At 41.7% G+C, this 24,812-nt stretch overlaps 1 protein-coding gene across 10 annotated transcripts in view; it reads right to left on the reverse strand.

The window, feature by feature from the left end:
- SHPRH (SNF2 histone linker PHD RING helicase) overlaps positions 1 to 19,982 on the reverse strand; it is a 141,005-nt gene extending 121,023 nt beyond the window's left edge. Inside the window, exons 1-4 of one of the 10 annotated variants that reach the window (XM_073337550.2) lie at positions 19,727 to 19,979; positions 16,832 to 17,022; positions 10,360 to 11,025; positions 9,795 to 9,924 (exon numbers count right to left, since the gene is read on the reverse strand). In XM_073337550.2, coding sequence (XP_073193651.1) covers positions 9,795 to 9,924; positions 10,360 to 10,995 — 766 coding nt within the window. In that variant the 5' untranslated portion in view covers positions 10,996 to 11,025; positions 16,832 to 17,022; positions 19,727 to 19,979. Of the gene's footprint in view, positions 1 to 9,794; positions 9,925 to 10,359; positions 11,026 to 16,831; positions 17,052 to 19,227; positions 19,379 to 19,726 lie in introns of those variants that run through there. The other 9 variants (XM_073337547.2, XM_073337541.2, XM_073337545.2 and 6 more) reach the window with 9 other exon arrangements.
- Between the last annotated feature and the right edge of the window lie 4,830 nt (positions 19,983 to 24,812).

A 24,812-nucleotide genomic window follows, 5' to 3' on the forward strand; every position in this document is an offset into this window, starting at 1 on the left:
TCCACGATTTCCACATTTTCTGTTACTGTCTCCCCTCCCCCACTGAGTATGGGACTACCCTGTCTTTGGTCTTCCTCTTGTTTCTAATGTATTTGTAGAATATTTCTTCTTACCATTTATGTCTCAAAGTAATTTAATCCTTAATATGATTAAGTTCATCAAGTCAGACTAAAAAGCACAGCTTTCACACATACAGTTAAATTAATGGATTACTAACCACACACAACGTAGTTTTACATTGTCCCCTAATTCACAAAGTCTCTCTATTCACACAGAACACGCACAGAGGAAGATTTAACCCTCTGGAAGGGCAAAATTCAGTGATTCCCCTCCACTTATAGTTAGCTAACATAATTGTCAAGTGACCTATCATTCTTCCCTTTATTAAAAATCTAGAAAAGTCAACGGCACTGTTGTAATAGATTTTTCTTTTCATTTCTTTCTGAGTTACATAGCCATGTGTTCCAATTAGAGAATGATTAGACCAAATGCCAAGTTTGACACCAAGAGAAAGAACATATTCCCCATGAAGAATTCCTTTCAGGAAACTTCTAAAATATCAGAATAATGTTCCCCTTCCAAGTCATATAGTTAATTTTTCTAGTTCATGCCTAATTTCCTTTTTAATAAAAATAATGGAAAACCATACTGAATTTATTTTAAACTTATCAGGAATATTTCCAAATCACATTATGTTACACATAATGCTCATCTTAAGTTTGTTAATAGACACTCAGAGAAAGAGGAAAAAAATCAAACTCTGGACTGTGAAGGATTCATACTTTATGGCCCTTGTAGGAAGGAAGGTTTGTGTTTACGAAAATTATTGGGAAACTACTTGGCTTCCCTTCAGTGAGCTTTCACAATAATTCTAATGACAGTCCTCTTTACCTTCACTTAATGAAGAAATTCATAGCAAGTTTACAACACAAAACAGCCTCCAAAGAGAAGAGGATAAAGGTCAATTTCTTGAGTCATTTAAAAAACAAAATCAGACTACACACAACATTAGAAATTGTACTGTAGAAAATGATTCTGCACTGGTAGGGTCTGGACTCTGATATATATGCAGCCCAGTCTAGTAAATTTTCCCCATCTCTGATTCCTATTATAGAACAAATTAACTAAACATAGACCAGATACTCAACAATGTAACAACTGGAGATTCAGAATGAATCCAGAAATTATCAATGGTCTCATGATCGCCCATATTGAAAGATACAAACAAACAAAAAAGATACTGATTAAGAGTTGTTAGAACCTTTGCTAATTTGAGTAACAGTACATCTCACAGGAAGTTATCAATTGCAGCTAATACTGGAGACATAACACACCTTGCAACACATTTTTTCCAAGGTACAATTTGACACTGACTAAAGCTGGCATCCTAAAAGCATGAGGTGTTAAGGCTCTGTTAGGAATGATATGAAGAAATTATTGGAAGGAAGAGAAAAAAGATGAGCAAGGGATTAGCACACTGAATAGCTTTACAATAAAGGGCAACAAAGTTTGGATTGGTGGATAAGGGGAATGCGGTGAACATATGTTGGACTTTAGCAAGGCATTTGACACAGTCCCACGTGACATTATCACAAGTAAGCTGGAGAAATGCAGGCTTGGTGGAACTACCGTTAAGTGGATACATAATTGGTTAACCAACCACAAAGAGTAACTATTAATGGAATGATGTCAGATTGGAAAGAGGTCTCAAGCAGGGTCCCACAGCTATCTGTTCTGGGTCAGAGTTATTTAACGTCTTTATTAATGACCTGTGTGTAGGAATAGAAAGCACACCTATCAAATTTGCAAAGAACACAAAACTAGGTAGGGCTGCAAACGCTTTGGAGAACAGAGCTAAAATTCAAAGGGATCTTGAGAAATTGGAAAAATGGGCTATAGACAACAAAATGAAATTCTACAAAGACAAATGTAACTTGCTATGCTTAGGGAAGAAAAACCAAAGGCACAAATACAGAATGGGGATAACTGGCTTGGCAGCAGCCTTGCTGAGAGGGATCTGGGAGTTCTGGTGGATCACAACCTCAACGTGAGTCAACAATGTGATGCTGTTGCAAAAACATCAAATGCAATTTTGGGTTGCATTAACAGAGGCACAGCATGCAAGTCACAGGAAGTTATAATACCACTCTACTCTGTGCTAGTTAGGCCTCAGCTGGAGTATTATGTCCAGTTTTGTTCACCGCTGTATAGGAAGGATGCAGAAAAACTAGAAAGGATCCAGAGGTGAATGACAAAGATGAATGCAAGCCATATGAGCAACGGCTGAAAGAACTGGGTATGTTCAGTTTGGAAAAAGAGGAGATTAACGGGGGAAGATGATCGTGGTCTTCAAATACTTGAAAGGCTGTTATAAAAAAAAGACGGAGAAAAATTGTTTTCTCTTGCCACAGAGGACGGGGCAGGACAAGAGGCAATGAGTTCAAACTACAGTATAGCAGATTTAGATTAAATCTCAGGAAAAACTTCTTAACTGTAAGAACAGTAAGACATTGGAACAAACTGCCTAGGGAAGTCGTGGAAGCTCCTTCACTGGAAGTTTTCAAAAACAGACTGAATAGTCATCTGTCTTGGATGGTTTAGACATAACAAATCCTGCATTTTGACAGGGAGTTAGACTAGATGACCCTTGCATTCCTTTCTAACCTTATGGTTCCATGATTCTATGTTCTATGAAACACGCACAACTAAATTAAGTTCATCTCCCTTTGCATAGCATGTATCGTGATTAAATTTTTCACCAGTTCACCGAAAGCAAGACACATGAACACCATAGAATCAGGTCTCAATATAAAAGATCTGAGTTGCCATTTGTCCTTTCTTTCTGGTGAGTTAAATGTCTTTTTTTTTTAAAAATCACAATTTTCACTTGGTATAGGAAAGGGAAGAGAAGCTCTTTTTCTGCATTTCATTTAAGCATTATCTTCTCATTAACATGATGCCTCTCTTCACAGCATCCTCCCTGAACTTCAAGGAGAGGAATAATTAAGTAATTACCCTTACTTAATTAGTAATTACCTATTTTTGGAATGAGTGCAAGTTGACAACCAAAAATGTTTCCAACAGAAAGCAAAGAGGGCTTCCATAATATTGGTGGTTGTTCAAATGTGGAATTAAAACATATTTAAACTCTTAACAAAATAAAATATAAACTTTCGAAAGAGATGAGCAATGACAGATAATGGGGAAAATTTGCTTCCTTCATGCAACATATAATCATAGAATAAAATACTATGCTAGAAATTAAGAAAGGTCTGGAAGATCATTTTAAGACCATCAACATTTCCATGCTAAAATAAGGGTGATCAAATCTCACATTTTAGAGGATAAAGGCCCTGCTCCACAAAGGTACGTAGGCACCTAAACCCCAGACTTAGCCACCTAAGTCCAGTTTTAGACTTCACAAAACTCCCACCAAACCCTACAAGTGCCTAAACTCACTCAGCACCTAAGTTTTCAGAGTACAAGTTCTCTCAGCACCTACAAGTTCTCTTTGCACCTAAGTTTCTGCCTCTGGACATGCACTCTGCCACCTCACCCTAGGTGTGCAGATGCCTATCTCCTGCCTAAGCCCCAAAGTGATTCATGAACCTAGGGAAGATAGGTAATCAACTGCCCAAGTTGCATGTGGGGACTGATCAGGTAGGCCTGCTCAGAGGCCACCTATTGGATTGGCTTCCATTCAAAATCTGGCCACCAGAGGAGATGGTGGTGGTGCCACCTATAAGTTCTAACCCAGTGGTCAGAGCACTCGCCTGGGATATGGGAGACCTTGGTTAAATTCCCCTCTTTCTGCCAGAGAAGTTGAAAAGAATTGAATAGAGATGTCACAGGGTGCTTAGCCCCTGTAAATGAGGCAGTTCCAGCATCCCTGTGTCAGAATAATTGGCCAAACTGGGAGCATCTAAGAGGGCAGAGAACCACCTAGGGGCTATAAAAGGCCAGGGAGAGACCAAATGAGTGAGAATCAGTCAGGAAAATGGAGGAGGTTTTTGAGGAAAGATGCAAAGAGCAGAAAGTACTCTGCAGGCCCTCCCTGTGAAGAGGAAGGAATTGGCTAGGAGATAGTATTTTTGGGAGAGCGCTGTAGGCAGCAGAGCAGAAAGAGGGGTTTGCTAGCTGGTGTCCCCAAGCCAGAGTCTCGGGGCCAGAGAGGGATGAAAGCAGAAAGAGCAGTAGAGGCAGATGCCTGCTGGCTGAGAGCTTGAGCAAGGGCCGGAGGTGGCTGAAGGCAGGGGCGGCAGCAGAGGAACTTACCCACTGACATCTCCAAGGCTGGAGAGCTGGACCCCAGAGGAACAGTGAGAGGGCCAGAGAGACTGAGGGATGCTCCCCTGACAAGGACACTCCTAACAGAAAGGCTGTGGGGGTTCTCACTGGGAAAAGTGGGATTGCACTCCAGCTAGAAGGATAAGGGTGGCTGTCCTGGCAGAGAGTTGGAAAAGGATGGATAGGGAGCCTAAGCATGGCAGAAGACACCATACCAGGGAGACAGTGATCTCCCAGCAGAGAGGCTGTGGGGGTTCCCACGACAAAGAGTACAGTTTTCAGGACTATATACACTGGGGATGACATGAACTAGGCTTTAGAACTTTTGTTAAAGACTATTTGCACTATATTTGGTAATGAACTGCTCTTCACGAGGGGTATTGTTTAAACAGAGAGTCTGAAGTGAAGTCATCTGGGTTACCTGAGAGGGGAAACTGAGATAGGCGCACCTGCTGTGCTGCAGCATATCACAGGAGGGTGCTCCAGGCAGGGTCTGCCTTCTCATAAAGGGTCTCACACCTCTCAGGAGAATGCTCTTACCTATGAGCTATGGGATATTTTTATTGCAGCAGGATGCCTCCCACAATCTCTCCTGTTGAAGCTGTTCTACTGTGGATAAATAAAGAAAAAATGATTTGAGCAGGAGGACCAGACCCAGAATCTTCTGCAACCCAGGTGGGTGCCCTAAGCATTGGATTAGAGCAGTAGTTCTCAACCTATTTATCATTCTGGGCCGCATATGCAGCCCAAAGTGTGTTATCTGGGCTGCAGGTTTAAAATCAGTGCCCCACACCGAAACCGCCCCCATGCTCAGAGCCCTCCGCCCATGGATCGCTCCACAGAGTGGGGCCAGAAGCAGAGAGCTGAGTGTGGGGCGGGAGGCAGGGACCCCGACTCCCACTGTACAGGGTGGGGCGGCAGCTAGCTCCTGAGCCTGGCCTGGTTGGGGGCCGGGAGGCAGCCGGCTGTCCACACCCAGACGTTGGGGGGGGGGGGCGGGGCCAGGTGGCTGCCCGGAGCCCGCCGCAAGGCAAGGCAGACAAAAGCCCGGAGCCTGCCGTGTGGCAGGGCAGTTGGGAGCCCGCAGCCTTTAGCACACACCTGAGCTGGGCCGCAGCTGTGTGCTAATTGGACCGCATACAGCCCGCAGGCTGAGAACCGCTGGATTAGAGTGTCATTTTCGCCCAAAGACCATTTAAGTATTTATCCACCCCACAGTGGAACAGGCTTTGGGCCAGACAGAAAATAACTCTATAGTCCAGTGGTTCAGAACATGTGAGGAGAAAGACTCCAATCACTCTTCTATTATTTATCCATAGTGAAACAACTTCAACAGGAGACCATGATAGAGATGCCCTCCCCCACATCAGAATATCCCTTAGCAGTGTGATTAGAGCACTCCCGAGAGGTGGGAAACCCGTGTTCAAATCCTCTGGCAGAGAAGCAAGGGGAAATGAACCTGAGTCTCCCATATTCTTGGTGAGTGCTCTAATCACTGGGCTAAAAGTTGTAAGGTAGGCACCTCCTCCTCTGGCCATTTTGTGTAACGGCGGGCAGGTTCCTAATTCATTCTGCCAAGAAACTACATAGGTGCTTACACTGCCTGACTCCAAGACACAGGATCTCATTAGTGGATTGCTAGCACAGATAGCAATCCTAGACTTAGGTGCCTATCTCAAAGTGAGGAGGAGCTTAGGTCACACCTCTCCCAAGATCTCCCACTGGCTAGCTTAAGCAGTCCTCTGCCTAGCATTCTAGCTTTTGTGGATCACATTCTAAAGCATCTGTCTCCCTCATTCACTGTATAGGAGCCTAGCTGCCTAACTCAATCTTGTGGATTAGTGTCATTCTAGTGATTTTATAGGCACCTAAAAGTTAGGTCCTGCAACACTGAATGCTTCAGCACCAAAGTCCCTTTGTGGATCTGGCCCACAGTGATCAATACTGGAGTCAAAAGATTTCTTATGCATACTCTTTTACAACGCCACAGTACACAAATTGTTTGGGGTATTATTTTTGTTCCTGCCTTCACCCCTTTTTTTTGTTTGTTTGTTTTTCTGATACTTTGTATTCTAGACAAACAATTTAGGCCCCAATACTACAATGACAAAGTCAACTGGTCTCCTCATGGGTGTAAGGGTCTTCTCATACAGAAATTATTACAGGATCAGGGCCTTATATTATAAAATTCCTGGGGCTGCCCAACTATGTATTTTATAAAGCACAGGTGCAAACAGTGGGGCCACATAATTAATATTAGAGGCAGTAGTTTTGCCTTCTTCTATACCATGATCAGCCACCACTGGAGAGAGGTTATCAGATGTGATGTACTGATGCTCTCATCTGGTAAGCACAAATTCTATATTGATTCTGTGAGTAAGAGATATTTTAAAAATATATATATCTAAGGCAGCAGAGATGGCTTCAGCATCATGTGAATGGAAAGAAATAAGGGGACCTGGAGAGAAGACAGACTAGGGTTCTTTCTGAAAGTGAAATTTTGACATGTAGTAGATGTGGGCAAAGTTAGCATGTGGATTAGCAAAACTACAAGTTGTCAGTGCTAATGATAAATTAGCCCATTGGTTGCTAAAGTTCAACAAATAAAAGAGACAAGGATTTATGGAGCTCTTATGATACATTCTATACTGCAATAGAAGACTCACAGCACAGTCGCGGCTGGCCCATGTTAGCTAACTTGGGCTAGCGGGGCCATAAAATTGCAGCGTAGACATTGGTCCGAGTCCCAGTGTCTATACTACCATTTTATAGCACCACAGCCCAAGCCTCACAAGCCTGAGTTAGCTGACCCAGGTCAGCCGCAGGTCTTTTACGGCAATGTGGACATACCCTTATTGTCAAATACTCAGCTCAGGGCACTTTTGACTTACATGTAAATTGTTGAAACCATCTGGGATTTTATTAACATGAGACTAGTACGTGATGAAAAACAGATTAAGTTTTTATATAAAACAATATTTAGTACAATTGGATATATACTGTCCACACATTTCTTATTTGTGCTCTTCAATAATGTAATCACACAGCTACTCATATTTTCAAACATTTTAGTGAGGGAAAAATAGCTGTATTTACTGTATAAATAGATCATTTTAAAAGCTTTGTTAAAGCTTTCCTCCACACTATTAATTAAAAGCACAAATGAATATTCAATATTACCCATTATACCATTTTAAAATGTGATTCAATAAACGTGTAACACATTACATCTCAATACCTTTAATTCTCAGAAAGACTGGGATTCTAAATGTTCTATTTCTCTGTAGACCCTATGTTTCAAATTAATCTTCTGTCAGACGTTGGAGGTTGTGGTTTTCAGTATTTTAGCCATTTTACCCACCACAGTGGAGTTTCTCTCAGTTTCTAAAACAGTGTCACTTACTGGACAGTTTTCAGAGGAACTTTTCTTAAGGTTGAATATTAAAATGTGTACATTTACAATTTGGTATCACTTCTCAAAAATAATAAAGACTATCTCCCCCTTTTGTCTAGATTAATGGGAAATGTATTTATGTTCGTATTTGGTTACGAAAGCAGACCATGCCCTGCAAAAACTAAAGGGCTTATTCTTCCTGAGAAGCCTGGGGACATAATGTATCCAGATGTCATTTAATTTCTGAAAAGTTATGTCACATATGTGCCCATGTATTGATGAAAGAACAAACCCCAGAGCGCTGACCCTTAAACAGAATAAATATATGAACAGCACATTGCATTTACATTTACATTCTTTATTCTCATTGGATTTTATAGCACAGACCAACTATTTTTCATCCCTTGAACAAGGCTAGCTCAATTTATGGATAGCCTAGGGCTATGAGTCTACTAAACCAAAAAGTAGTAGTCTGAAGTATTTGCATTATAGCAGACACAGGAATAGCCTATTATAAAGGATAGCTGTTAAAGTAGACAAAATAAAGATCTCTACAAGTAAGTTATCAGGAAGGACCCAGTTAATTCTACAATCTCTGTTTAGGACCACCACAAAGGTTTATAAATGACATATTTTGCCTTAGTATTTAAGTTGGTAGATTTCAGTGAGTTTTGCTAAATAACTGGAGCTGGGGGTTTTGTTTATTTTATTACGCACAGATTCTGTCTTGCCATTATGAAAGACACAGACAATCCCTACCCCTCAAGATCTCAAAATCAATTAAAATACATGAATGAGACAAAATGCACTGAAACCCCGCAGGGGAAGTTGTTAAAAAAAAATCAAAGTTAAGTCTTCCTCTCATAAAATGCAGGGTGGGAGAAGGTATGTGTCTCACTTTAGTTTCTGTGGGCCTCATAGCATTTGCAGCAGAGCCAAAGGAAAAAAAAAAAACTTTTTAAATAAAACTCCCCTGGAACACCATCTATAAAAAAAAAAATCAAGTTCCTTAAAATATAAATTAATATATTCTGGTATTCCAGGCAAATGGACACAGAAAACTTTTGGTGCTCTGAACTTGTGCTTTAATTCAGCACCTAGATACCAAGGGGGTAATGGAAATGTGATTAAAAAAATAAACTGAATTGTAGATAAAGATGTACCTGTGCAGGATCTTTAAGGAAAAAATGGGAAGTTTAATCTTTAATACTTAAACTTTAAACTTCAAGAGCTGTAGCGTGATACACAATAAGCCCCAACCCACAAAAATGCACATTCAAAAAGACACTGTGAAAATTACCTGATTTCCAAGTCATCACATTCCAGTTTTTATTGAGTTGTAGGATTTTAGTTAAATGTTGTGAACATTAGTCATAAAAGTAAGAGGGTGATTACTTTGTCTAGAGCAGCAACCTTTCTGATAGAAATCTACCAGTAACCTTCCATACCAGATTTAGAACTAGTGTTTTATCCCATACGCAGAACATCTTTGTCTTTCCCCTATACAATTCCCCTATTCACACATTTCTCTAGATTATTTTGTCTCCGGTAACCAAAATCCATTGGTGGTTAGGAGAGAAGAGTGGTGTGGTCAAGGCACTAGACTGGGAACAAAGGACAAAAGCTTATGCTCAAATAAATGTTAGTCTCTAAGGTGCCACAAGTACTCCTTTTCTTTTTGCGGATACAGACTAACACGGCTGCTACTCTGAAAGGATATCTGGATCAGTTCCTGGTTCTGCTAGAGACTTTGTGTGTGATCACAGACAAACCTAGCACCCACATAATTTTATTGAGTCTTTTCATTGACTGCAATGCATTGGATTGGGACCAAAACCTCTTTGCCTCAGTTTCCCATTGGTAAAATGAAAATGCTATACCACCTTCCTTATTTCAGAAGGGTGTTATGAAGATAAATTACTGTCCATGAGGAGGGTAAGATATTTATGGTGGTGAAGACTATTATTTCCTGACAAAGGCAGTTGTCATGACAGACAAAAATGCTGTATACTTCTTGCCTTTTCCTTAAAAATATCATTGAACTTAAGAAAAACTTTAATAGTAAAACAGTTCTGCAGTAACATTCAACTGCATGATGGACAGATTATGTTACCTGGAATTATAAAGTTGTAGTACTTTTCCATTAGTTTCTGAATCAGCTGGTTGGCCTTTTTTATTCTCCCACCTCCATCACTGAGAAACTCTGATTTGCTTAAACCAGCTTCCAGAAGGTAAATCCCAACCTGTGAAACATATTTGCAAGAAATTAAAATGATTAAGGAATTAAAATAGATTTAGAGGACAAAAACCAAACTAGAACAATGCTTATAAGTTAGGAAGCCACATTTGGAAAATTTTGAAGACTGGTGGCTATGGATAGAGTTAATCTCTTAACCCCATACAAGATTTTAGTATGGAACACTTAGGAACTCAGATGGTTTCTAAATTCATTTTAAGTGATCTTAATATGTAATGATTAAAGGCAATTATTCCCAAAACATTGAAAACATGTATGCAGGTAACAGCTGAAGAATATACTTTGCACTGTATTATAAAAGTGTGTGGTGGGACCTGGGCTTGTCAAATGTTCACCTAACTTTCTATTTTATGGTACCAAACACAAAATGAGCTATTTTTATTTTAAAATCCCTCTTAAAATAAACTGCATGAGCAAATACCTTTAAAGCTTGGTCTTCTCTAGGTCTTTGATAAAGTCCAATTACCTTCTTCTTTTGCAACCACCTCAAGTCTTCTAACGTTTCACTACTGAGGGATGATTCCACCAATATGCCCTCTTCATAATCACCTAGGCTTTCTTTTTCCTCATCACCTCCCTCTTCTCCACTTCTTGCATGAACACAAATTTGCAGCTGATCACCAGAATCTGCTCTCATCAAAGTAAAACTCCTTTTATGGATCTTCTCAATAAGAATTTTCTCAAGAAGAAGCTGAAGAACAAATTCTCCAAGTAAAGCTTTCCAGGAATTGTCTGAATGGTAAGGCGAGACTACAATATTTAGCTGTACAGATATAGAGGTCAAGATGGAGCAAGAGTCTTCTCCTTCATCTGTTGAGAAACCCACTGACTTTGACCCTCCGTTTTCTTTGTAAGACAGTCCTTCATCAATGCTATCATCATCTATAACAAAGGATACAGAAGAGGTGCTTGGACCTGGAACAGGGTGGTCTTCATCAATGTTATCATCCAATATTATCACCTCATTCCTTCGGTCTTCATGCATATTCCAACAGAGTTGCTTCTTTTTCTCCTCATCCATCCTCAGTGGAGGCGCACACTTTCGACGACTACTCATCTTGCTGTTTTGCTGGCAGTACCCAAATCTCTGTAAAATGGATTAATATTAGTCAATAGTAGATAACACTAATTAGATATCCAGATAGATCTTTTACTGTGCTATAGCTGAAGAGTTTGCAGAAGTCACATTACTTGCAACTCTGCTCACTAGGGGTTCTGCAGATGGCTTAAAGTGTCTATTCAGTTTTATAAAACATCCCTTTGTTCCTGCCCCAAGAATGCCATGTAAAAAGCCATGTAAAAAGATGTCTTGTGGTGGTTTTAAGAGATCAATTGCTTATTTTAATCAGAGAAAGGAACTCACTCGTTTCTTCTGCCTAGTTCAATCATCATCCAAAACTTTCTAGTCAACACCACTTATTTTTCAAATGAAGTTAACACCAGGAGTACTTTTTCCTCTTGAACAAAATGTTTCTTGGAAGTTATAATTAATCATTAATTAAGACCATGAAAACTGCAAAGTGAAAGAAGAAGAGTACACAAAAGGCTTGAAAAATCCATTCTCCTGTGGTAAGCGGGAAACTTTCCTTAGAGCCTACATATCAACAATTTCAGTACAATTGAAGAACTCGGAATTTTTTTTATAGTCTTTGTGATTGCAAAGACAATTTTCCAAATGCAAATTGATTGTAAACCTATGCAGTGCTGTCACCTGGAATCTGAAGACTAACAGTTCAATGAGTCTGCTGCTGTTGCTTCTAGTTTTGCCAAGCAGCAACAGATTGAAATTAAGACGACTGACCAGTTTCACTGCCATTATTCAGAATCCTATGGACAGCTGTGAAAACGTCAGGGATCATATTAATTTCACACTGCTGCTGCTGAAGAAAAGTATGAGCAGCAGCACAGGAAAGTGCTAGAATTATCCCTGGAAAGCAGACGCCAATCCACTTACAACAGCCTGTGGGTTCCAGAGAAGGAGAAGAGACAAAACATTTCTTATATCTTCAAGCATTAAGAGTGGAATGGAGTTTCAAATGTATCCAGCACATACTAGCTGGAGGATGACAGGATATAAAAGATGGATTGGAGCTTCTCAGTAGGCTGTTGTCCAGGTACATCTCTGGTGATGTCCATCTGAGTCTTAATACCTACTACTGGCTAGCAGCTTTAGCACCACACCCCAATCTCCCTCCCCAGTTAATAAGCAATTGACGCATTTTTTTCAAGGCCTGGAAATACTCTTCTCTTGAAGAAGCTTGCACAGCAGTCCTTAACAGTTTGTTGTTGCAACTAGGCCCAGATTCAGCAAAGAATTTAGGTATATGCATAGCTTTAAGAACACCTGTAGTTCCACTGAAGTCATAGGAACTACCCAGGTACTTAAAAGATATACATGTACTTTGCTGAATCTAGACTTTGAAGCACAGAAGTTATTTTACACATAATCCTATTGGTCAATAACACACATATGGTAAATACAGCACATGGAACATGGGGAACATTAAGGATCAATGGTCACAATAAATGCTATCAGTTCTCAGAAGTTAATAACTATATATTCAAAAAGGTAGTTGTCAAAATATTGGATTTTCAAAAAAAGAATTACAGAGACTCAGATTAGCTCAGAAAAAGGTTCAAAATAATGACCTTGTATAATTTCAATTTCATTTGCCAGGAATGATGGGCCAAATTAACAGACCTATACCTCCTGTATCAAAATTGTTACTGAAATACAATAGCAAAGAAGCAGATATGCTAAACTACTCATTATATAGTCACAGGTCCCAAGGCTAAGGAGGGGTTAGCTCTGGAATAAGACAGGAAATTTCTAGAAATTCTTGAAGACCTTTCTTTTCTTGAATTTGACACAGAGACTCACAGGCCTGATGTACAATTTCCCAAATTTTTGTCTTAATTAAATAATCAAACTCTACAGAAACTATTTTCCCTAACGGAAGCTAGCAGTAAGCTATTTGTAGACCTGCTCCCTCTGATCACATGGCCCACATTTTATGTTCCTCTGTTAAAGAGATTCTCATTGCAGCTCCTGATCATTCAACATCCACAACAGCAGCACAAGGAACTGCAAAAACATACTGCCATTTAGAGTCTGGACATTCAACTTTTTCATAATTGAGTTGTATGAAAGGAGCAAGTGAAAAAACAAGCACTCGAGGGTAACAAAAAGAGACAATTTATCTTTCACAAAGCAGTACCTCTTTTCAAGTTATAATTACATGGTATTGCTCTTCAACTGGACATCTCACAATGGAGGAAGAGAGAAAACTGGTAACAGTTTTCAAGTACATAAAAGGTTGTTACAAGAAGGAAGGAGAAAATTTTTTCTTCTTAACTTCTGTGGATAGGACAAGAAGCAATGGGCTTAAATTGTAGCAAGGGCGGTTTTAGTTGGACATTAGGAAAAACTTCCTGTCAGAGTGGTTAAGCACTGGAATTAATTGCCTATGGAGGTTGTGGAATCTCCATCATCGGGGATTTTTAAGATCATGTTGGACAAACACCTGTCAGGGACGGTCTAGATAATACTTAGTCCTGCCTTGAGTGCAGGGGACTGGACTAGATGACCTCTCGAGGTCCCTTCCAGTTCTATGATTCTATGAGAATACTATATGCAACTACATCTTAACCCTTCTCATACCATCAAACTTTTCCTAAGGCACAAGCATGGCTCTGCCGTCCCTGACCACAATGGCTACCTTGTTCTGTTCCTACAACTTTTTTTTTCTTTTTTACGAGAATAGATTATTGGTCTATCACTCAACCCCCAAACTGGAGGACCAATGGACTGCTTTTTGTCTGGTCCCGATCCTCTGACCTGTCCAACTTCGGTAGCCCTGCCAAAAGAGTTAATCCTGATGGCACAGCTCTCAAGGTCACAGGCAGTGTTCCCTCTTAATTTTTCCGCACCCATGTGAGGAATGACTTTTGTTATGCGCACCAATAGGGAGGTGATGTCATATTGGTGCACATAACAAAATTCATGTGGCGGGGGTGGGGCCAAGAGGTTCGGAGTATGGGAGGGGACTCAGGACTGGAGCAGAGGGTTGGGATGCAGGGGTGTGAAGGTTCCAGCTGAGGGACTCCCCCCAGCTCTCTCCCCCCGCAGCAGCACCTCGGCTGGGGGACAGAGGCGCCCCTCCCCACTGTGGCAGCTCCGGGGCTGGGGCCGCAGGATAGGCATCCCTCCCCCCGGCCCTAGCAGGTCCAGGCTGGGGTCGTCCGGGTTCGGGGCTGGAGCCGCCCAGATTAAGGGTTGAGGCACCCCGCCCACAGCAGGTCCAGGCCACGGCATAGTTGGGGCCAAGGGGCCGTCCCAGCCGTGGCAGGTTGGAGGCCGGGCTAGGTTGGGGTGTCCCTCGCCCAACAGGTCCCCAGGTGGTTTCCCTGAGTGCCTATGCAGCGCTAAATAGGCTGCTGCGCAGCTTACAGGGAACGTAGGTCACAGGCATTCACCACATCAAGGTGTAGTCCCCAGGGAAGGATATGCAAGCATATCTGCAAAGAAATCATGACGAATTTTGGAAACTAGATGAAATAATTAAAACATGACCTACGAGGAAAGACTGAAAAAATGGGTTTGTTTAGTCTGGAGAAAAGAAGACTGAGCGGGGACATGATAACAGTCTTCAAGTACGTAAAAGGCTGTTATAAAGAGACGGGTGATAAATTGTTCTCCTTAACCACCACGAACAGGCCAAGAAGAAATGGACTTAAAATTGCAGGAACAGAGATTTAGGTTAGACAGAAGGAAAAACTTCCTAACTGTAAGGGTAATTAAGCACTGGAACAAATTACTAAGGGAGGCTGTGAAATCTCCATCACTGGAGGTTTTTAAGAACAGGTTAGAAAAACTCCTGTCAAGAATGGTCTAGAGAATATGTAATCCTGCAACAGTGCAGGAAACTTGACTTGATAACTTAACTAGGTCCCTTCCAGTCTTACATACACTTAAATGTTTTACTGTTTTCTGTTTTGTATTTGTTTTTCCTATAAAACCAGCAGTTCCGACAAACGCTCCACATTCCTTTCAACACTGTCCCACATCTTCAAAACAATTCTTTGGGACCTGTGATCCACAAATATTTTCTAAAAATATAAACTAGGAATGTCAAGCAATTAAAAAAATTAATCGCACTGTTAAACAATAATAGAATACCATTTATTTAAATAGGTTTTGATGTTTTCTACATTTTCAAATATATTCATTTCTATTACAACACAGAATACAAAGTGTACAGTGCTCACTTTATATTTATTTTTGATTACAAATATTTGTGCTGTAAAAAAACCAAAGAAACAGTATTTTTCAAGTCACCTAATACAAGTACTGTGCTGCAATCTCTTTATCAAGAAAGTTGAACTTACAAATATAGAATTATGTACAAAAAATAACTGCATTCAAAAATAAAACAAAGTAAAACTTTAGAGCCTATAAGTGCACTCAGTCCTACTTCTTGTTCGGCCAATCGCTCAGATAAACAAGTTTGTGTACATTTGCAGTAGATAATGCTGCCTGCTTCTTGTTCACAATGTCACCTGAAAGTGAGAACTGACGTTTGCATGGCACTGTTGTAGCCGGCGTTGCAAGATATTTAGGTGCCAGATGCGCTAAAGATTCATATGTCCCTTCATCTTCAACCACCATGCTAGAGGACATGCATCCATCCTGATGATGGGTTCTGCTCAATAACAATCCAAAGCAGTACAGACCAACATATGTTCACGTTCACCATCTGAGTCAGATGCCACCAGCAGAAGGTTGATTTTCCCTTTTGATGGTTCAGGTGCTGTAGTTTCTGCAATGGAGTGTTGCTTTTTTAAGACTTCTGAAAGCATGCTCCACACCTCGTCCCGCTCAGATTTTGGAAGGCACTTCAGTTTCTTAAACCTTGGGTTGAGTGCTGTAGCTATCCTTAGAAATCTCACATTGGTATAGTCTTTGCGTTTTGTCAGATCTGTAGTGAAAGTGTTCTTAAAACAAACAACATGTGCTGGGCCATCATCCAAGACTGTTATAACATGAAATAATGGCAGAATGCGGGTAAAACAAAGAGACATACTATTCTCCCTCAAGGCATTCAGTCAAAAGTTAATTGACGTATTATTTTTTTAACGAGTGTCATCAGCATAGAAGCATCTCCTCTGGAATGGCAGCCGAAGCATGAAGGGGCTTATGAATGTTTAGCATACATGGCACATAAATACCTTGCAATGCTGGCTCTGAAAGTGCCTGTTTTCACTTTCAGGTGAAATTGTAAATAAAAAGCCGGCAGCATTATCTCCCGTAAATATAAACAAACTTGTTTCCCTTAGCGATTGGATGAATAAGAAGTAGAACTGAGTGGACCTGTAGGCTCTGAAGTTTTAAATTGTTTTGTTTTTGAGTGCAGTTATATAACAAAAATAATCTACATTTGTAAGTTGCACTTTCATGATAAAGAGACTGCACTACAGTACTTGTATGAGGTGAACTAAAAATACTATTTCTTTTGTTTATCATTTTTAAAGTGCATATATTTGTAATAAAAAATTAATAATATAAAGTGAGCACTGTACACTTGGTATTCTGTGCTGCAATAGAAATCAATATATTTGAAAATGTAGAAAAACATCCAAAATATTTAATACATTTCAATTGGTATTCTATTGTTTAACAGTGTGATTAAAACCACAATTGATCACAATTAATTTTTTTAATTGCAATTAATTTCTTTGAGTTAAATCATGTGAGTTAACTGTGATTAATTGATAGCCCTAATATAAACAGATATCAGTAGTATCCTTTTAAAATCACTGGCACATGAATTGGACTCTCCCATTGTACATGGTCTCAGGATCAAATTTAATCATCATTCTAAGACATCACATACCTTTCATTATAAAGCCAACAATTTCCCCATGCTTGCTAATAGGCAGCTGCCCTTGTTGCATTCATCCCCAGCTGAAGGGTGGGTGATAGCAGCCTCTTCCAAGTAATGCTTTGATATGCCACAAAATGGTTAGCATTAGGTACTCATAAAAATAGAAGTTGTCATCCTCTTTAACATAAATCCAAGAACACCTGAGCTCCAACAGTTGAGGAAACAATGACTGGATTTCAAATTAGATACACAATTGCATGCACACTTTTGCACATGCACTTTAGGCAAGCAAATGACCAATGTATATATAAAAAAAGAGGTATGTGCACGTGGCTAATTAAATAAAGACAACATGCAAATGTACACACACTATTGTAAATGCAGGCTTAGAAAATCTGACACCCTTCAACCAACCCCAATAATCAAGGCTATTTCCAAGGCTCCTGTTCAGCAACCTCATCTTCTGTCTGACTGAAGACTCTCGCCCGTATATTAAAATAAAGTAAAATCAACAAGAGTCTGACAAACATTTTTAGGCTAATATAGTATATGTAATATTATGTATATATTTGGAATCTAGTGTCCTGTTAACTTGACATTAAATATGCTTCTTCAATGTAAATGGACACGGCCAACTTAAATTTAACCCACAATTTACATTTCATACAAACAAGATTGTATAAAGCCTATACACATCAACCAACAGAAATGATTTTTCATCATTAAGATGAGTCTAATGAAATGTTTTTAGACTAAAACCTATATTGTTTGAATTCCAAACATTATACCCCTAAGAATATGAAAGTGAAACTGTCTGATTTCTCAGTATCGATACTAAGAAAAGTGCGAGCTTTAAGAATAGAAAAAACAAAGACAAGCTAACTGGAGTTTTAGAATTCTTGCACTTAATGTGAACAACAAAGGCCAGTATCCTTCAATCAAATCCATGGAGTTCTCCCTGCATGAACCAGCTGAATACAGGTCATAATTACAAACATAGTTAAAGAAATCTGTTTGTTTCATACATGATTTTAAGTGTCCCTTTAACTATGATGCAATCATGTCCACAATATGAGGCCCCAATCCTGCAAAGAAAAGCATGCGGCTAAGTGTTTGACAGATCGGGAATTTAGGTTTTTTTATGTAATCTTTGCCAAACTAAAGGATTTCTAAAATACCTTCTGAATTTGCAATGATCTTTAAAACTGTGATATCTCACATTATTTCTTATTGTATTGGGCATGTGGGGTTTTTGTTCTGTTTTTTGGCCTTATGTCATTCTTTAGGAGAGCTCAGATTTCCTAGACCAGTGGTTCTGAACCTATGGCCCATGGACACCTGGGGGTCCGCAGACTATGTCTAAGAATTCTAAAGGGGTCTGCTGCACCTCCATTTCAAATGAAAAATGGTTGAGAACCACTGTCCTACACTATGTTTTTACATTATTATTGCATGCTCCAATGTTATACATTCTAACAGCTCTTTTTTCCCGATTTTTCCTGTAACTGCTGGGGAGCTACTTGAAACATCAAACGAATATGAAAGCAGAAGTTAAGAGTACCTTTTGAATAATAAACTCTCTCCTCAGTGGACTACTCCAAATAAAGCTATTAATGTGGAAGGAAATGTATGATATTTTGATACCTCCAAAACACTGCATTTCAGAAGCTGATGAAATTTGGGCAGCACCAAGATTACTGACATTATAACGACAGGTTTCAGAGTAACAGCTGTGTTAGTCTGTATTCGCAAAAAGAAGAGGAGTACTTGTGGCACCTTAGAGACTAACCAATTTATTTGAGCATAAGCTTTTGTGCTTATGCTCAAATAAATTGGTTAGTCTCTAAGGTGCCACAAGTACTCCTCTTCTTTTTGACATTATAACTACACTCACCAGCCTTCCATCTTTATTTTTCCTTATTACACACTCATTACGTGAATACAGAGCAAAGTTAATATTTATAAAGTAATGTACATGTACAGATCCATTTGCAAACCTAAACAAAGCACACTCCTTGCCCTGAAAGAACTTCTGAAAACCCAGCTGTTCTCTGAAGCATTCCAGCTGTGAAGCTCACAGCCCTCACTCTCCTGTATAATATTACACAATGGAAGCCGATTTATCCGATCTAATTGGGATTGGGGCCACATCAGATAAACAAAAATTCAGATAAACAGAAGAATGGGGGGGGGGGATTTCGGGGCTGTCGGCCTGAGCCCCGCCACCCGCGACGGACAGCGTCAATTTCCCTTACTCTGTTCCTGTCTGGCGCCCGGGTGGTTTGGTTAATCCGGAGAGCCAGACAACGGGTAAATGGGGTGCTACTGTATTGCAATGTACCCATTCACCCCTCAGACTGCAAGCCCTTTGGGGCAGGGACACTTACGTGCAAAGCTATACTTACCCTTGTCTAAAGCACCGCGTACTCTTGCATTGCCACAGAGGCAAGGGGCCCTCGTCCCGAAGAGCTGCCAGGCTAACCCGGACAAACGCAGCACACCCAAGCGAGGTGGCAATGTACGCAAGGGGGGGGGGGGGGGGCATTATCGCCGCTTGGCTGTATCAGGAGCGCTCGCCTCTTCCCAGAGACACTGGTTGATTTGAGCGCCCGGCTCAGCCCCACTTCGGGCCTGGCCTGGCCTCGCCACCGGAACGTCCCCGTGGGAAGGGGCCGCAGGGGGAGGCGAAGAGACTTTGCCCTTTCACAGCACAACCGGGCACGCCGGCGGGCGAAAGGGGAGCCGGGCGCAGGCAGCGGGCAGCACACGCGGGGTACCCCAGCCCCCCCCCCCCCCCCAGCAGAGGGGAGCCCCAGGGCGGGGCTGCTGCACCGTGACACAGGGGGCGCCCTGCGGGGTCGGGACCCACAGCCTGGCAGGCCCCCGCTCCCGCCCTGAACCTACCTAGGGGATAAGTCCGCTCCTGCGTCGGCTCCTTCCAGCCCCTCGGGGCGCCTCTGGCGGGGGGGGGGGAGGGGAGAGGAAGGGGATACAGCTCCCGAGCAGTTGCGCGCGTACGAGACCCCGCAGCGCTGCTCGGCGGCTGACGAGGGGCCACAGCCAACAACGGCCTTCCAGCCGCGCGCGCTCCCGACAGCACCAGGGCGCGCCCGTTCGGTGTGGGAAGGAGCCTCCCAGCCGGCAGAGGCTGCCCCGGCGGAAAGGAGCGTGCGGGCCCAGAGCTGGCGCATGCGCAAGGGCCATGCCCAGCAGCTGGGGAGAGAGGTGGGCGGGGCCTCGACGGCTCCTGTGGGTTCCTCCCAGCCGCAGCGGGGACGGGGGAGAGTGGCCGGGGGCAGGGAAGAGACGCAGCCGCGGCTGGCCGGGCTGATCCCGGACAGCCGGGCCCAGGGGTGCCCCTGGGATGAGAAGCAGCAACAGCCTTGAAATGCCCGCAGCAAATTCCCCCGTCCTCACAGGGGTAGTGCCGGGGAAACGTGTGACACGCAGGGCTGCCCTTGGGGGAAATGGTGCCCTCCTTGGGTGAACTTGTATTTTGGTGCCCCTGGACCCCTTGGATGCCCCTCAGTGTCCCTAAGTTCCCCAGGCTCCCCACCTCCCCTTTCCCTCCTAACTCCTACACTGTGCCGCTTTGCTCCGAGCCCTGTACCTCTAGCCCCTCTACCCCCTCCTGCGCTCAAGTGGGGAAACTGACCTAGATGCATGGCGCAACTGGCAGCTCTCCGCCCCCCGCTGCTTTTCCTCCGTGCACCCCTAGGGGTTGTGAGGCGAGAGCCAGGACCAGCGCCAGGGCCCCTAGCATCCAGGACACTTTCCCCACCTGGGCTGTGTAAAGCCAGGGCAGGAAAGCAGCAGCTCCTGACGCTCACCTCACAGCACAGCAGGACAGTGACCTGGATATATGGAGCACTTGGTGTTGCTTCTCGCTCCCCCGTCACAGCCCCCTAGGGGGGCACAGAGGACCATGGGCGGGTGGGGGCGAGCACCACTCCCCCCACCACGTTTGTCTACTGGGAAAAAGCAGGGAGAAATCTGGCTGCATTCCACACACACAGCGCTTCCTTGCCAGCCGGGAACAATTTCTGACAGCGCGCACCTCAGCGGTGACACACAGTGCCCCCTTGACTGACATGTGCAGTGCAATCCTCCCCCATTCTCAGAGAGGAGAGGGGGCAAGGCACACCGCAAACTCCCCCTCTGTGTCCCACTCCAGCTGCAGGAGGGAAGGGAAATTGGGGCACCCGTAGAGGGAATTGATGGATCCCTTAAGTGTCAAATAGTGCCCTACTACTATGGGGATGGGTGCACTAAAGTTAGAACTGATCTGATGTTCAGATATTGTTGGGACTGTCAGGGTATTAGGGGCTTTGTCTTATATATGCCACTTCCCTACACTGGAAAAAAATCCTGATTTTTCACACTTGCTATCTGGTCACCTTAACTAAAGTGCATTTACACTTTTATTTGACAGACTCGATAGTGACATTTTTAGGATCCTTCAGCTTATCATAGGCTGTCCCACAGTAGGATTTTTTTTTTTTAAGAATAGTTCAAAGCAAATCACTTGTCTCCTTTTATGATTAGACTGATTCACCAGATCAGTAATGAGTTGGTTCTGAGCCTGCAGAATTTGGATGTTGCATACCTGAGTAGCATCCTTATTGTGTTTCCTGCCTAGGGTTATAGAATTGGCAGATTCATACAACAAGATAAGAAAGTAATATAAAGATATCAGAAAAGTCATAGCTGCACTTCCCCCCCATTCCCCAAATCATAAGTAAGTCAGAGATGACAACAGTTGAGTAAATGCTGCAAAAAAGTATCTGTGAACATTCCTTAGAATAAATTCACACATTTGTTACTATTTATGACCTCTTTTATTTGCTTCCCTAAACATTTCTATGTGCAAGTTTTTGGTTAACAAGAACATTATAGAAAGAGAAATTTTCAGGCATACTCATGAAAACATGTATTTGCATGAACATTCACACCAGAAGTGTTTGCATCAAGTTCTTGAAAGCTCTTCTAGGACTAGAAATCATCCAGTCAGGGAGCTGAGACTAAGAAATAGTAAATTATTAATAGCAAATTCTCAAAGCAGTAGTAATGGTGGACAATGTCAGGCAATCCATGAGCTAAAATATGTTTTCAAAATCACATTAAAATAAATTCGTGTCAAATATGCTCAAGGATAATTTCAGAGGTAAAAGGATTAAATTGATCTAATAAATTGTTCACTGCAAATAGCTCACTTTAAAAGATGCAAATTCTGAAAAGCAAGAGCCAGATCTTGCTGTAAAATAGACTGATATTCAATCAGAGAACTGAATAGGGCAAATGATTTGTCATCCTGGTAACTTTCTGGATCTGACAGAACTGCCAGCAGTGGTGTGTGGTCTGATGGTATTGTAGGCAACTTCTGAGGTGCTTATTAGTAGGGGTATTTGTTTTGCAATGTAAGTAAGCAGACATGAATCAAGGAACAATAGAGAGAAGCTATTGAGAAAGAAAGGGCTTTTCCCCCCCTTCACAGAAACCATTGTGGGCCAGATTCTGCTACCTTTACTCATGTCGAGTAGCACCTTACTCGACCAATAGGCACTGATCTAACAAAACCTTTAAACACGAGTAATCCCATTGACTTCAGTGGGACTACTGAGTAGTCCACATGAGTAAGGGGAGCAATATCTGGCCCTGAGTTTGAACCCATGAGGAAGGACACTAACTTTACACAGTATGGCCTTTTAATGAATCCAAGATTATATAAATGTGAGGTGAGAAGAACATACACTATGTTGATACATTTGTTAGTGTTCAAACTATGTTTCCGAACAATAACTGAAGCCATTAACTTGCTGGGCCTGGTTCTCTGCCATTTTTGGCTAGTTTATAGCAGTGAAACTCCATTGACTTCAACAGAGCTAATGTAAACTAATAAAATTAAGTGCCTTGCACGGTGTGGGTTATAGTCAACGAAAGCTTATGCCCAAATGCATTTGTTAGTCTCTAAGGTGCCACAAGGACTCCTTGTTGTTTTTGCTAATAAAATTAATGTAACAGTAGAGAATCAGGCCCTCTGGGTTCTAGCTGTATTTCTGTGATGGTCTGAGTTTCATACCAGCACAGTGCTTGTGATATAGCAGTAAGAATATACTGCCAATTACCTAACCAGGATGGTGACAGGGATTGTGAAATGCCCAAGGGATAAGAGAACACAAAAAAATGCAGGAATAATGGAGAATTACAACTATCCTCTCATCACACGGTGCTCCCTCAGCTACCTGGTGTGCCAGGCTGCCTGGCCTCTAACAATATACACACACAGTCCATTTCTTTTCCCCAGTGGTATCATTTTTCTTTAGATTCCAGGCATTACAGAACACAGTACAGGTAAGTGTAAAGAAGATCCTTCCACCCGCTTTCTGTACCATACCCAGCTCGCAATCTGAGCTCTCCTCTTCTTATTCCTGCCAATTATATATCTTCCCCTTATGGAGCTTATTACCTGATTAGTCCAACCATTACCCCCCCCCCCAAGTGTCAACAATTTTCAGACCAAGTTAATATCTTCCAATTAACTCTGTGATCTGCTCTGTTATACAATTACCTTAGTGACCAGAGTGCTACAGCTATCACTCTGTCACACCTCATTTTGACTGAGTATATGGCACCTCAGGAAAAGATGCAGAGATAAAATTTCTAGACACCATAAGCGACTCCTTGGAGCAGCTTGTCCTGGAAACCACAAGGAGAGAAGAAATTCTTGATCTAGTCCTAAGTGGAGCACAGGATCTGATTCAGGAGGTGAATATAGCTGAACCACTTGGTAATAATGACCATAATGTAATTAAATTTAACATCCTTATAAGGAAAAAAATGCCAAAGAATCTTACTACAGTAGCATTTAACTTCAAAGAGGGAAACTAAACAAAAGTGAAGGTTCTAATTAAATGGAAATTAAGAGGAACAGTCACAAAGCTGTAATGCCTAGAAATTTCATGGAGACAATTTAAAAACACCATAATAGAAACTAAATGAATACCCCAAATAAAGAAAAAACAGTAAGATGACCAAAAAATGCCACCATGGCTACAAAGCACAGTGAAAGAGGCAGTTAGAGGCAAAAAAAAAAAAAAATCCTTTAAAAATTGGAAGTCAAATCCTAGTGAGGAAAATAGAAAGGAGCATAAACTTGGGCAAGTCACGTGTAAAAATATAATAAGGTAGGCCAAGAAAGAATTTGAAAAGCAACTAACTAAGGACACAAAAACTAACAGGAAAATGTTTTAAAGTATATCAGAAGTAGTCTGCCAAACAGTAAGTGGTGGTCCTGGACAACTGAGGTGCTAAAGGAGCACTCAAGGAAAACAAAGTAGCTGAGGAGAATGTAAATGATTTCTTTGCATTAGTCTTGACTGCAGAGGATGTGAAGCCATTCTTTTCAGGTGACAAATCTGAGGAACTGTCCCAGATTGATGTGTCAGTAGAGAAGGCTTTGGAACAAATTGATAAATTAAACAATAATAAATCACCAGCACCAGATGGTATTCACCCAAGTGTTCTGAAGGAACTCAAATATGAAATTGCAGAACTGTAGTATGTAACCTATCACTTAAATCAGCCTATGTAGCAAATGACTGGAGGGTAGTTATTGTAATGCTGATTTTCAAACAAGGTTCCAAAGGTGATCCTGCCGTTTACAGGATGGTAAACCTAACTTCAGTACCAGAAAAATTGGTTAAAACTATAATAAAGAACAGAATTATCAGACATATAGATTAACACAATCTGTTGGGGAAGAGTAAACATGACTTCAGTAAAGGGAAATCATGCCTCACTAATCCATCAGAATTCTTTGCGGGAGTCAACAAGCCATGTGGACAAGGGTGATCCAGTCGATATACTTGGATTTTCAGAGAGCCTTTGACAAGGTACCTTTCCAAAGGCTCTTAAGCAAGTAAGCACTCATGGGATAATAGGGAAGGGTCTCTCATGGATCAGCAACTGGTTAAAAGATAGGAAACAAAGG

Source organism: Lepidochelys kempii, chromosome 3 (genome assembly GCF_965140285.1).
Source record: "Lepidochelys kempii isolate rLepKem1 chromosome 3, rLepKem1.hap1, whole genome shotgun sequence".
Classification (NCBI taxonomy): domain Eukaryota; kingdom Metazoa; phylum Chordata; order Testudines; family Cheloniidae; genus Lepidochelys; species Lepidochelys kempii.